The 15,032-nt window shown below is 48.5% G+C and overlaps 1 protein-coding gene across 1 annotated transcript; it reads left to right on the top strand.

Annotated features, from left to right (window-relative positions):
• Nucleotides 1–363: 363 nt before the first annotated feature.
• On the top strand, nt 364–7,364 carry KCNS1 (potassium voltage-gated channel modifier subfamily S member 1). Its single transcript, XM_053574818.1, has 3 exons — nt 364–513; nt 919–1,979; nt 4,218–7,364. Exons 1-3 carry the CDS (start codon nt 396–398, stop codon nt 4,680–4,682), a joined length of 1,644 nt encoding a protein of 547 aa, XP_053430793.1. The 5' UTR covers nt 364–395; the 3' UTR covers nt 4,683–7,364.
• The last annotated feature ends 7,668 nt before the right edge of the window (nt 7,365–15,032 follow it).

Here is a 15,032-nt window from a genome sequence, read left to right as displayed (position 1 = left end):
GTGCACTATGCAGGGAAGTGACACCTGGAGAGTATCTTCCTCAAGGCCCCCAGTGCATCAAGTGGATATGAAACCGATTTGCCTGATGTCAGAAGACAATGTCACAGCTGTATAATTTAGAAAACCCTTTCTGTGAGCCAGGCCCAATACATATATTTGGTCATTTAATGTTTTTAACCACATCTAGAGGTGACTATTTTTATCTTCATTTGACAATCTCAAGAGAGGTGATCTGACTTGCCTAAGATCACACAAGACAGCCACGGTTCATGATCAGGTCTAATCATGACGGATGCTTTACGTAATTCTAAGCCAGTAGATCTCAAACTTAACCTTGAAACTTATTAAAATAGACTGCTGGACCCCAACCCCAGAGTTTCTGGTTCAGTAAATCTATGGCAGGCTTAGAATGTGCATCTTTGACAAATTTCCAGGTAATGCTGATGCTGCTCGTCCGGGGAACACACTTTGAGAACAACTGGTCTAAACTGATTCCCCCAGCAATTATAGATGGTAAGTATTAACGTCCTCATTTCGCAGAGGAGGAAACTAAGGTTCAGGAGACACCCTATATGGGCACCCACCAGGTACCAGGACATCCTACCATTTCATCGCTTTCGTAATCCTTCAAGGTAGATGTCAGCATTTGTTTTCCCCAGAAGAAAACTGTCAGGGGCGTGGGAAGTCAGTGATTTGCTGAAAATACCTCCCCTCACTTGGGGTTGGGGGAAATTCAAACCCAGGCCTGACTCTGAGTCTAGAATGCACTTGACACCTACTGAGCATTTACTGCATACCAGGTGCATCACAGCTTCCAACACCACCTGGCTGAGGGGATGGAGCCAGGGATTTTAACATGGTTTTTCTGGACGGGAGGCCTGGGGATCCCTCCTCAGCGCCTCCCTCTGGTGTCTGCAGGCGGGAACACTGCAGCCTTGGGGAGTGAGTCTCTGGTGCCTGATTGCGAGGTGCCGAACTCCGGGATCCCCTGGCGGAGAAGAGACGAAGCGCTGAGCGTGAACGTGGGCGGCGTGCGGCGGCGGCTGAGCGCGCGCGCCCTGGCGCGCTTCCCGGGCACGCGGCTGGGCCGATTGCAGGCCGCGGGGTCAGAGGAGCAGGCGCGGCGCCTGTGCGACGACTACGACGCGGCGGCGGGCGAATTCTACTTCGATCGGCACCCGGGCTTCTTCCTGAGCCTGCTGCACTTCTACCGCACCGGCCGCCTGCACGTGCTCGACGAGCTGTGCGTCTTCGCCTTCGGCCAGGAGGCTGACTACTGGGGCCTGGGAGAGAACGCGCTAGCCGCGTGCTGCCGGGCGCGCTACCTGGAGCGGCGCGTAACGCGGCCGCGCGCCTGGGACGAGGACAGCGACACGCCGAGCAGCGTGGACCCGTGTGCAGACGACATCTCCGACGTGCAGCGCGAGCTGGCGCGCTATGGGGCTGCGCGCTGCGGCCGCCTGCGCCGCCGCCTCTGGCTGACTATGGAGAACCCGGGCTATTCACTGCCCAGCAAGCTCTTCAGCTGCGTCTCCATCGGCGTGGTGCTCGCCTCCATAGCCGCCATGTGCATCCACAGCCTGCCCGAGTACCAGCCCCACGAGGCGGCGGCCGCCGTGGCTACAGTGGCCGCGGGCCGCGGCGCGGAAGGCGTGCGCGATGACCCTGTGCTGCGCCGCCTCGAATACTTCTGCATCGCCTGGTTCAGCTTCGAGGTGTCGTCGCGCCTCCTGCTGGCGCCCAGCACGCGCAACTTCTTCTGCCACCCGCTCAACCTCATCGACATTGTGTCCGTGCTGCCCTTCTATCTCACGCTGCTGGCTGGCGTGGCGCTCGGGGGCAACCAGAGCGGCGCGAGTGGAGAGGAGCTTGGTCACCTGGGCAAGGTCGTGCAGGTGTTTCGCCTCATGCGCATCTTCCGTGTGCTCAAGTTGGCGCGCCATTCAACCGGGCTGCGCTCGCTGGGGGCCACGCTCAAGGTAGGACCCTCTGAGGCAGCGTTGGGGTGGGAGGAGGCAGGTGTCTTCACCGGCAGGTTAGCAGGGGAACTTAACAAGCCCGTCACGTCCAGGCGCACACTGAACTGAGACACAATCCCTTGCGCCAGGCCCAGGGCGAGCTGCCAGCTGCAGTTTCACATCTGGTCTGACCTTCCCAGCAGCCCTGTAAGGAAGAGCTCACGGTCGTCTCTATTTCCTAGGGAGAAAACCGAAGCATTAGCTTTGCTTGTCTTTATTTTCCAAATCAACAGAAAGACAAAGGTCACTTTTGATACATCTGTCAAACATCAAATAATACATAGCATACAAATGTGCAAAGGAGGAGGATTCTCTGCCAGAGCCTTTCTTCTGGCATTATCCAGGGCACAGATAGTCATAGGTCACCCTTAACAGGCAAAGTCTAGAAATAGCCCTGGTGCTAACACTGAGCACTAAATCGGTGCCCGTTTCACATCCATTATCAATTTAGCCCTTAAGACAACTTCCTCAGGAAGATGCTATTATTTTATTCTCTTCCCGTAGATGAAGCAGCTGAGGTTGGAGGGTTGGCTTTTAAAAGCCTGGTTGCAGTTTATTGAGCACAATCCTTGTGCCAGGCCCTGCACCGGGGTGAACCAGTGCCCTGGCAAGCTTACACTTGGGGTGGGGGAGAATTAATGTGGTTTGGGGAGGGAGGCAAGTGAACGGTTTGTGCCAAGACCTTGAAAGAGAGCAGGATGAATGGCTGGGAGGGGGCCATGGAGGGAAGGAGGGTACCCGGAGGTGAGATTGAAGAAGTGGAGCAGGGTACTGAAGAGCCCTGAACTCTTGGCCACAATTTTGGGATTTATCCCAAGGGCATAGGGAGCTAGCAGGGGCAAGTTTCATGTGGATGTGGAAACTGAGGCTCCAAGAGGCAATAAGACTGGCTGGAGGTTCCTTAGGAAGTAAGTGGTGGAGCCTAGAAAAGGACCCAGCTATGCCTGGTTCCAGGGCCTCATGCTCAGTCTTCTAACACTCGATGCAACCCTGCTGCTGAGGGTCCCCAGAAGACACTAAAAGATGCTGTCCACTCACAGCTTGGTGAAGCCTCTTGCATGCCTTCGTGGCAGGAGACTGGGTGCTGGCAGGTGACCTGAGCAGAGTCCTAGGCACTGGGCAGGTAACTGATCAGCCAGACCTCCTGATTCCCCCAGATTCCATCAGCATCTCTACAGAAAATATTCCTCTGCCTCGCCTCCACCACGCAGCGAGCCAAGGCAGGAGACTACTAGCTTTGTCTGCAGGGAAGGATAAGAGGATTCATGGGAACTGCCAGGGTCCAAGGCACAGGTGTGAGATACGCCAGAGGAGAGCCTTGCTGCTCAAAGTGAGGCCGCTGACCACCAGCACCTTCCTCGTCACCCAGAAGTTAGCTAGAAGTGCAGACTCTCCGACTCTACCCCAGATCTACTCGGTTTGGTTCTGCCTTTTAAACAAGATGTGTATGTGATTCCTCCATGCACTGCAGTCTGAGAGGCCCTGCTCCAGATTAGGGGCTCTCAGTGTCACACTGTTGACATTTGGGACCGGATAATTCTTTGATGTGAGGAGCTGTCCTGTGCATTGTGGGATGTTTAGCAGCCTGTACCCTGGCCTCTATCCACTAGATGACAGTAGCACACCTATCTCAGTTGTGACAACCAAAAACGTTTCTAGACATTGCCAAATGTCCCCTGTTCCTTCTCACCTTTTTGAGAATCACTGCCTTAGTGTGAGGCCTCAGGGACAGAGCAACACACAACCTTAGCAAAGTGCATCTTGTGGGTGGTCTGGGGAACTTACATTTCTTTCACCTTCCTAGAGGGGCAAAAAATATTTTTGTACTGATCAAACCAATCAAAAGTTCATGAAACCAACTCTGCATTATGTGATATAAACATGGTTTTCTTGGTCCTGCAAGAGTAAAATCATAAGCTTTCCAGTCACCAGAAACCCAAAATTATGGTGGCAATGGTGGCCTAGTCGGTACCTTGGACAACAGAAATTAAGGTTGTGTTCAATCCCAAGGAGTTTTGATTCCTATTTCAGTTGGAAGATCTTAGTTGGGAATCAGGGGTCCTGGGTCTGGAAACCAGCTCTGCCTTGCTTGGTGACTTTGGACCTGTCCTTTATACTCTGTTTCAGTTTCCCCATATGTTCAATACCAGTTCTGTAAACCCATCCAGTTCTGACTGGGGTTCCTACATTCTCTTTCAGCACAGCTACCGTGAGGTGGGCATCTTACTGCTGTACTTGGCCGTGGGCGTGTCGGTGTTCTCCGGGGTGGCCTACACAGCTGAGAAGGAGGAGGACGAGGGCTTTGCTACTATCCCAGCCTGCTGGTGGTGGGGCACAGTGAGCATGACCACCGTGGGCTACGGGGATGTGGTGCCGGTGACGCTGGCTGGCAAGCTGGCGGCCTCAGGCTGCATCCTAGGGGGCATCCTGGTGGTGGCACTCCCCATCACCATCATCTTCAACAAGTTCTCCCACTTCTACCAGCGCCAGAAGGCTTTGGAGGCAGCTGTGCGCAACAGCGACCACCGGGAGTTTGAGGATTTGCTGAGCAGCGTTGACGGGGTGTCAGAGGCATCACTGGGGACATCCCGAGAGACCTCTCAGGAAGGAAGGTCTGCAGACCTGGAGGCGCCCAGTCAGTCTCCAAAGCCTCAGATTTATTAAAACCGGGGATCCACTACCCCCTTCCCCATACCCCTACAGTCAGCTGGAACAGAGCAGAGATTCCTCCCCTGCCTGAGTTCTTCATGGTAGTGAGACTCTTGGGACCACTCGTGCTGGCCTGAGATATCAGACTCAGAGGCTGTGTACCTTCCTCCAAAGGCTGGAGATAGTGCTACCTGAGATTCTGAGAGCAACTTTGTAAACCAGGCTGGGAGCCGTCCATGAAGCAGGCATGATCCAGAGGGAGAAAGTCACAAGGATGCCAGTGATTTCTGAGCACCTCCTAAGTATTAGCCAGATTGTGTTTGGCCCTGCCTTGGAGGATGAGAATTAACCCCATTTCACAGAGGAGGAAACTAAGGCTCAGAAGTGCCAAGACTCAGTCAAGCTCACTCAAGTAGAAGTGGCAGAGTCAAGTCTAGAATCCAGGCTTACAGGTCTGTGGGGACCAATGCTCCATCAACTCTTTCTTCTGACCTTGCATAAGGCTTTAGAGGGTTTGTGGATTCCCAGAGTTTATTCTTAGGGTGAATAACCCCCTTCAAGGTAAAGGAAAGTACCAGACAGGAGATTGGGATGAAGGAGCCTTGGATCTCAGCCATGGTCTGACAGGAGACAGCTCTCAAAGATGAGTCTTTATGGGAGAGGAGAAGGGAACTGCCTCTTTAGCTGATGTTTAATTTGCTAAGCAATACTCTCCTGCATCTTCTTCCCAGGGCTGACTTGAATTAAAGAAACTCTAAAAGGGCCCTGGCTTGCGGCCTGAGGTCTGGACCCAACTGTACCAGGACCTGCCATGTGAAGTGGGCCACTCATTGCCCCCATCTCCAGATTGTAGCCCATCTGTCAAATGGTGACAGTCTCTAACTCAGAGGGAGATGAAAGCCAAGTGGAGGAGAGGGGCACTGAATTCAAGCCAGCCCAGCTCTGAAGTGTTGGTGGCAGGGGGCTGCCATGCTGGGCACCTGCCTCCCAGACCCCTCCAGTCTGACCTTGGCAGTTCCCTTCTGCCCACCAGCCAGACCTCCAGCTCTGCCTTGAGTGACCATCCATGCCAATGCTTAAGACTTTTGGCCAGCTACAGCCCCCTCGCCCTTGCTGCGGGCACAGTTCTGATACTCCCCTGCCAAATCCTCTCTCCACTTACTGAGGTTTGAGGTTAGTCATTTTCATACACTGTGGCCAGAGCACCCATCACTCTATTGCCACTGCCTGACTGTGGCTTTCTCTGTCCCATCACACTGAACCTCAAGGTGTCTGAACCCCAGGCTTGGTGCAGAGTAGGCATTTAGTAAATGTTGAATAGATTGATCAATTTATTTTTGTTTTGTTTTATTTTGTTTTTTTTTGCAGTGTTTTGGCCGGGGCCGGGTTTGAACCCGCCACCTGCGGTATATGGGGCCGGCACCCTACTCCTTGAGCCACAGGCGCTGCCCCAGATTGATTAATTTGTATAGCCTCCAGGGGGCCAAGCACTGAGGACAAAGAGGAAATAGCAGAGAGAGATCCCGTCCTCAAAAGGGCATAAACAAGACTGAAAAGGAGGATCACTCAGCTCTGCCTCTCCGTCCCTGCTTAGTTCTTGAAGTTTTTACAGTGACTTCCTTGTAGGGTCTTCACTTACTTATTCAACAAATATCTACTGGAAGGACCTTAAACTAGGGCTTCACATGTAGCCTGTAGACATGTTTTGTTCAGCTGAAATTTGAATTCTTCGGGTGAGGCAGGCCCCCTCCAGGACCCCATAGCATCTCCCCTACCCACTGCCCACACACACAGGGACACTCACGCTGCTGTCACTGACGCTCACAGCCACTCCTCAGATTTACTTTACCCACCTGGCCTCTGATTTACTGACTGCTTACGGGGCTCAAGAGATACAATGGTGGACAAAATATATAACCCTGTACTTGTGAAGCTTACAGACTAGTAGGGGAGACAGACTTTAATGCAATAATCACATAAATATATAATAGTGCACTCTGCTGAATACAGGGAACTGTAATGGGTATAGTGTAGTAGGGACCACTGCCCAAGGAGGTAAGAGAAGGCTTTCCTGATTAAGTAACAATTTAACCTCCCATCAAAAGACAGGTGGTTAATCAGGCAAAGGGGGTTCCTGGGAGGAGTATTCCACACAGAGGAAACTGCATGTCTGAAGGGCTTATGTCATATGCAAGGCCTAGAATACAGTGGGTCCCCAATGTACCCATGGATTCTGGGTCTTTGGATTAGAGCAGAGGCTGGAGCTATGCCAAAGGGGTTCTGGTGAATTCAGCACACATCAGCCCTCCCACACACTCACCTTTTAGCATCCAGGCCCAGATGAGAAGATCTGAATACACCACTCTCAGTCTTGCCAGACATACCCAGAAGCCAGATGTCTTCCATACTTTGTGATCCAACAAACAATTCCATAAAGCTGGATGGAGAAAGCTCAGGAGAGAATCACATGGCCTGAACCCACCATAAGATTGTGTGTGATCCTGGCAGACCCAACTCCTACTTCTGTGTGTCAGTGAAACCCGTTATGCAAATAAAGAGTGTGGCCCTCTGCTTATGTGGAGCTGGCTTCCTGGCGTGCTTTCTGAGCAATGGGGGAGGGTGGGCAGCATGTGGAATGACTTGGACTCCACACCCTGTGCTTCCATTCTTGGGTTTGGCACAGGCTTTGCGATTGCACCAGCTGAAAGAGGGTGCAAATGACAGGAATCCAGGTGGAGGGTAACTCCTCACAGTAAACCATTAAAACGATGAGTAACTGTTACAACTAAAAATTCCTTGGTTGCAAGCAACAGAAATTGGCTACCTTGAGCAAAAGATGGATGTATCTGAAAGTATTCATTTCCAGCGGCTGCTGTAACAAATTATCACAAATGTAATGGCTCACCAGGGGTGGGGAGACTGCAGCCTGAAGGCCACATGTGGCCCTCCAGATCCCCGCATGCAGCCCCTGGACTGAATGCAAACTTCACAGAACAAAATCCTTTTATTAAAAGGATTTGTTCTATAGAAGTTGACTTTGGTCAAAAGGCCGCACTCAAGGAATAGATTCTTAAATAGCAGAAATGTTTTCTCCTAAAGTTCTGAAGACTACAAATCAAAATCAGGGTGTGGGCAGGGCCACACTCCCTCCGAAGGCCTGAAGGGAGAACCCCTCTTTGCCTCTTCCTGTGCGTGGCAGCTGCTGCCTTCCTTAGCCTTCCTGGGCGTGTGGCTGCCTCGCTGTAGTCTCTGGCATCACCTCACCTTCTGTGTGTGTCAAATCCTCCAGTGCCTCTGTCTCATAAGGACCTTTGTGAGGACATTGAGGGCCCACTGGGATAATCTGAGATGATCTCGCCTCAAAACCCATAATTTAATCACATATGCAAAAAGACTCTTTTTCTTAAATAAGGTGGCGTTTACAAGTACCAGAGATGAAGTTATGAACACGTTTAGGTCACTATTCAGCCCACTACAGAATGGCATCTGTGAAATTCATCCAATAGAAGGAAGAGCTGACGGGCAAGGCCATGGGAAATACAGGAATGAGGGAGCTCGAGGGACCTCCGTAGAGGGCTCACGAGCAGTTTGCTCTGGACACTGATCCACCGCCAGTCACCTTCCTTCCCAGTATCATTCTGCTCCCAGTTCCAGTCTCAGGAGAGGGGCGGACTTAGCCAGGGTCACATGCCTCCCCCATGAGGATGGAGGACAGGGTATTGGATTCATGTTTGAAGCACTTGGAGAAAAAGTAGTTACCCAAAGGAAAGGCCCTGTGTTGTCACCAAAATAAAGAGGAGAGGTATTAACAGACAAAAACAGGTGTCTGCTACCTTCCAGCCCTGGGATGCCTGGCATACCACGCATTTCCTCACCCTTCTTCTCACACAGTTTTATCCATGTTTTTAACAGAAAAAGACTTGTATATAACCAAAAATACACTAATCCTGTCCCCAAAGGGAAGATACCCCATGAGTCAGGTCCTGTTCATGAATCCAGCTCTTTTTTGCTTCTCCGCTGGTACCACCAATCCTATCTCGACATCCTGTAACAAAAGCAATAGATGACAAATGTAACTGCCACCAGCACACCCCTCTATAATGTGATACTAGAGGAGAGGAAAAGAAAGATCCAGCAAAGAGGAAACAGACCATTGCTACCTCCTCATGCTTGTCACGATCATGAGGCTGCAGCCGCCACCTGTAACATTCCTTCGCTGTGACCCTCTTCCTGGTGCCCCTGCCTTTGGCCAGCACTTCAACTGGTTGGCATTCTTTGTTAAGTTGCAGAGGTGTGGGAGGCCAAGTGTTTTCTCTTTATTCCTAGAGAACTGGAGCCATAGGTCGTCCTGCTGCCATATGGAGATGCCCGAGGGAATTCATGAGGTTACCTGCACTCCTCCCTGCCTTCTGTGTGTGGCACAAACTGAGTGTTCACTTGACGCCCTCATCAACATTGTAACTCCCTTTACATAGCCTACCGGCCCTTACTCCATGGGTCAGGGAGCCAATATGGGATCTTTCCCAACTATCACTCAGAAACTGGAGATACAGGATTAACTTTGGAATCGCCACCAGGCTTCCAAGGAGGGGATAAAAGTCAAAAGGCTATTTTTTTCAGGGGAGGTAAGCCTACAGTGGTGCTCTCAAACCCAAGAAATTGGTATCGGCTCAAAGTCCTCATCCAGGGTTTCTGGATGAAAGCCTTCATTCAGGGTTCCTGGAAAGGTTTGGGTGTTTTTCTTTCTCCAGCATCCAGTTACCCCAGTAAATGCCACAGGTTCTTTTGAAGAAAAACAGGGAAATATTTACATTACACTCGGGTAGTAGCCTAGCAGGCTGAGTAGCACATCCTTCCATCAAAGGAACTTAGATCCATATACTGACTCCAGCCTAGTGTTGGGTGATGATCTGTTACAGTGGCTCAGTCGGGACTTTCTTTTGCCAGAGCAAGTGAGTGTTTTTTGGATTTCATTTTTGTTCCTTAGATTTTGTTGATTATACAAATCAAGAAAAGGTTTAGGGGGTTGCCTTTGATTTAACTTTTTAGGGTGCTGCTTCCTGAGTTTTTGCCTCATCCAGAGCCTACTGAATGTTATAATGATCATTTTCATTTAATGTCTCAGAATTAAATGCTAACACTTGGCCTCCCACACCTCTGCATTCTTCTTCCCCTCTGAGATCAGGGAACCCATTTCTAATTGCAGCCCCTGCACCCAACAGCACTTCTGATCTAGACATTCCTCAAAGCAAGGGTAAAGAGTGAAGGCCATCGTTAGAGGAATTAGTGGGAAGAAGGCACAAAAGATCCAATCCAGCATCCTGGCTTCAGGAATCTTTGAATCCCTTCCTCTCTGTGACGCCAAGGGACTTGGGGCCTTGAAGTTCCATTTCACATGGGCCAGATTTGGTCCAGGTTTGCAATAGCCAACTCAGCAAACTGTTAGTGTCCAGCCAGCTCCTGGAGCTAGCATAGAGGATGCTAAGTCCCTGGTAAGTGACTTTATACCACGAAGATCAGCCTGGTCCAAAGTTACATTTCCCGTTCCTTGATCAGGCACCACAAAAATCCATTCCCACAAATATTCCCTAAGTTTTGGATGGTGTCAATTAACACATTTCTGCAATTCTGAGTGGATCCAAGACTCTTTCCTACTCAGAGTCTACTTTTCACCCTCTGGGCGAGACTGATCCCTGCCCTCCAGCTAAGCAGCCTGAGGAGTGGGGTGAGCAGGAGCTATGCCACCCTTACCGAGCTTTCTCTGGTAAGGAAGGGCATGAGCTATTTGCACCCAATGTTTTAGAGAGCTTTTATCCTCTCCTAGGACCATTCCACTTGTCCTAAGCCCAAACCCTATCAATGCCTGGCTTCATAAAAGCACAGCAGGCTGTGAATTCAGCAATCTGTATAATTGGTTGCCAATTCTGGTATTTAGAGAACTCAGCCCTACTGCAAATCATAAGAGATTCATTCACCAGGGTCTTAGAAATGCTGTACATTTCACTCTAAGCCCAAAAAGGAGAGGGGGGGTTGATATTTGGGCTTGTTTTGTTGACTCTGCCCTCACATTATTCCATGCAGTGGAAACAACCATTCTATCACACAGCCTGGGCATTTCTCACTTCCTTAATATCAAACTATGACAGATTCCACCCTTCCCTGAGAATCTCTTCCTCACTGGCCAAGTGGTATCACATAATACAAGAAATAGCTTTTGACTTGGCACACCATAGCCTGCTGGCTTTCTAAACTACAGCAAACTTACTGCGTTCTGCACCATCACAGCTGATGATTTTGAATACTCCACATTTCCTGAAGGATGCATTGCCTACAGCTCTAGTTCCAATTTCATTATCAGTTAAGAATCTTTGATTGCAAGCAACAGAATCCAACTCTGAAAAATTCAAGCAAAAATGACTGTGTTGTATAGATACTGGCTGGATAGGGTCAAAGTAAAATTAAACAGACCAGACTTTGTGAAAGATAAGAACGATGGCAATGGGTGGCACCTGTGGCTCAAGGAGTAGGGCGCTGGCCCCATATGCCGGAGGTGGTGGGTTCGAACCCGGCCCGGCCAAAAAAAAAAAAAAAGTAAAAAAAAAAAAAAGAATGATGGCAACACAGGGATTGATTACAAGTCATGAATCACCTCCTTGGGGCATTGTGCCTCAGTGACAACCGCCTCTGTTTTATAAATCATTCTGCTCAAGCTAAAAGGTTCCCTGAAGATTGTGTTTAACTGGGCTGGTTTGAGTCAGGCGCTCATCATGTGGCTTTGAGGGATGGGAGGGAAACTCACAGATGGTCAGGCCAGGACTCAATGGCAAAGGGGTAGAAGGAAAAGTGTGGGGCTTTTGTTAAACTGAGGGGAAGGGATCCTGGGGAGACTTTTACAAAACTACTGGATGAAAATGGCAGCTACGCAGCACAGTTTCAGCACTAATGGAACCCAAGAATGAAAAACAGAAAATCAGACAGAGAGATATTGGTTTCTGCCTCACATAATAGATATGGATGATCCTGGGGTCACCATCTCCCAGTTCCACATCTTGTAATGCCTCCTCCAGAGAACTCCCTCCCAGTTCCAGTTTGAAAAGTCTGATTGGCCCAGTGTGGGTGGTGTGACTGGATCACTCAACCGTGGCAAGGAGCTTGGGTCTATGGACCCCACAGCAATCTCTTGCAGTCTCCACCTCTTAGTCCTTAGTTTCAACTTCCGTAAAATAGAGAGATGATGTCCAGAGATGTTCAGGGAGTAACGGGGACCCTTGTGATGTCCAGGACTCTGGGATGTGAGGTGCTTGTTGTTGATCATGAAGAAACTGTCTGATAGTTTCTCCCTGTTTGCAGTAACCTCAGGGCGGGGACCTCCATGGTGAGTAAAACATGTTATTCCTTAGAGATGATTCCCAAGGGGTCTTCGTAGCCACAATCTTGAAAGCTTCCAAACATCCCAGTAAGTAGAAGGCAAGTTTTTGGTTTATTCAAGTATAAAGTGCATAAAGGAGGATAAAAGCACAGATCGTAAGAGTCACATTAATGACTTTTCTCAACACAAACACACCTGTGTAACTAGCACCCCAGAAGCCCCTTCAAGTTCTCACCCCATCACTACCCACACCCAACAAAAGGCAAGCATTGCTCCAACTTCCAATGTCATAGATTAGGTTTCCTTGACTTTGAACTTTGTATAATATGTCCATCCCCAGCTGTATAAACACCTTTGTGTCTGGATTTGTTTTTTGTTGTGGCAAAATATACATCAAGTTTGCCATTGTAACCAATTTTTTTCTTTTTTATTGTTGGGGAATCATTGAGGGTACAAAGAATCAGTTTATAGTGCTTGCATTTGCTGGGTAAAGTCCTTCTAATGCAAGAGGTATGTCACATATCGTGGCCCCACACCCTCCTCCCTCCCTCTCTCTCTCTCTCCCCCCACCAAGTAACGGCATCAATTGTCCTCCTATCAGAATTGAGTACATTAGATTCTTGCTTCTCCATTCTTGTGATGCTTTACAACTCCATCCAAATTAATACAAAAGATGTGAAGTCACCATCCTTATTAGTGGTTGAATAGTATTCCATGGTATACATAAACCACAGCCTATTAATCCATTCCTGGAATGGTAGGCATTTAGATTGTTGCCACATTTTGGCGATTGTAAATTGAGCTGTGATAAACAGTCTAGTGCAAGTGTCCTTGTGATAAAGTGATTTTTTCTTCTTCTAGGTAGATGCCCAGAAATGGGATTGCAGGATCAAATGGGAGGTCTAGCTTGAGTTCTTTGAGGATTCTCCATACTTCTTTCCAAAAGGGTTGTATTAGTTTGCAGTCCCGCCAGCAGTGTAAAAGTGTTCCCTTCTCTCCACATCCACGCCAGCATCTGCAGCTTTGAGTCTTTGTGATGTGGGCCATTCTCCCTGGGGTTAGGTGATGGGTGATGTGACGGGATCACTCAACTGTGGCAAGGGTGTTTTGATTTGCATTTCTTTGATTATTAGGGATGATGAGCATTTTTTCATAAGCTTGTTAGCCATTCCTCTGTCTTCTCTGGAGAAGGTTCTATTCATCTCACTTGCCCATCGATGTAAAGGATTGTTGGCTCTTTTTTTTGTTGCTTAATTTGAGTTCTCTGTGGATTCTAGTGATCAAGCTTTTGTCCGATTCATTCTAACCATTTTTTTGTTTGTTTTTCGTATAAATGCCATGCTGTTTATTAGCACATTATTCAGTTCTACTTTATTCTGACAGTGTAAATATTATTCCTCATTGAACCATAGTAGGCTGTGTTATAATTTCCTTTGTTGTACTACTTTTTATTTTCCTCTCAGTTCTTAAATATCTTCGTTTTCATAGCTTAATTTGTCATACATCTGTCACTATTTGATACTCAAATAGGGGGGAGGGGTTGTTCAGAAAACTTGCCATCCAGGAACGTCAACCTCCCCCTAGCAGATGAAGACACAAAGGCTCTTACCGTCATCTTTTCTCGCTGGGGCCCCTCTGTCCTTTGTCCTCTTGCTGCCATTCTAACCATTTTTGGCCAGGGCTGGGTTTGAACCCACCACCTCCCGTATATGGAGCCGGCGCCCTACTCCTTTGAGCCACAGGCGCCACCTCATTCTAACCATTTTTAAGTGTAAAGTTCTGTAGCATTAAGTACATTCACATTGTTGTGCACCAACATCCATCTCCAAAAGTTTTTCTTCTTCCCCAACTAAAATTCTATACCCATTAAGCACGGTCTCCCATTGCTCCTTCCCTCTGGCAGCCACCACTCTGCTTTCTGCGAATTTGACTACTCTGAGTAACTTATAAAAGTGAAATCATATTTTTGTCCTTTTGAGACTGGCTTTATTCCACTTAGCATAACGTCCTCGAGGTTCCTCCATGTGGTAGCCTATCTCAGAATGTCCTTCCTTTTTACGGCTGAATAATACTCCATTGTATGCATACCATACTTTGCTTCTTCATTAAGCTGTCGGGTGTATCTGGCTTCACTTTACTGTCTGATTCAGTTGTATTGTATGAGAATGCAGTAAGAAGTGAATGGCCAGGTCATCTATAAAAATAGAACGCCGACCCACAACCTGCTGGGGAAACCAATCCCGTATGTAGCTTTGGAGGTCAGCCTGGTTTAAGTCAGACGTATAGGAAGCCATGATGCTGTCTCTAGTGGCCATACAGGAAGTTAAACAGTAACTTCAGTAGCAAAATCAGCCCCAAATGGCTGAACCAATCTCAGTGTATTGTCTTGCACTTGTGACTTAAAACAAACACCACTGCCCCTGATGGAATTTTCTGAAATGAAGAAAAACTCTTGGAAAAAAGTTCTGACCAGAAACAAACTATAGGTGTTTCTTCATTTCTACCCAGGTCATTCCTAGAAAATTAATTGTAGAACACTGTACGAAGTACTTGTGTTTACATGTAAATGAAATTTGGTTTCGTATCAGCTATCTGCAACTAAGATTTTGTGAAACTAAATGTGCAGTGTAACATCTGAATGTTGTGCTGGGCACAGGTCATGTTTTGTTGCACTGGACTGCCCCAGCAAGAACACCTAGCAAACCTATTTCTGCCCGTTACATGCTGGTAGAGCCTCTCAATCCTGTCACAACCCAAACACTCCCACATCTTTCCAGAACACCTCCCACTTGGCGGTACTGCCCACTGCTAGAATCACGTGGCTGTAGAAAGGGCGCTACTTTAGACCTCCAAGTTTGTGAGGGAAAAAATGGAGTAATTAAAAGGCTCTGTGTCTGGCATACAATAAGGGCTGAATAAATGTAAATTTACTTCATCCCTCCTTCTCTCCAGATTCTCAGTCTGGCCGATAGGTAACATCTGTCATCAACCGAGGC

The sequence above is a fragment of the Nycticebus coucang genome, chromosome 21 (assembly GCF_027406575.1).
Source record: "Nycticebus coucang isolate mNycCou1 chromosome 21, mNycCou1.pri, whole genome shotgun sequence".
Taxonomy (NCBI): domain Eukaryota; kingdom Metazoa; phylum Chordata; class Mammalia; order Primates; family Lorisidae; genus Nycticebus; species Nycticebus coucang.
The sequence above is the reverse complement of the archived record's forward strand: the minus strand, read 5'-3'. Positions and strand labels throughout refer to the sequence as shown.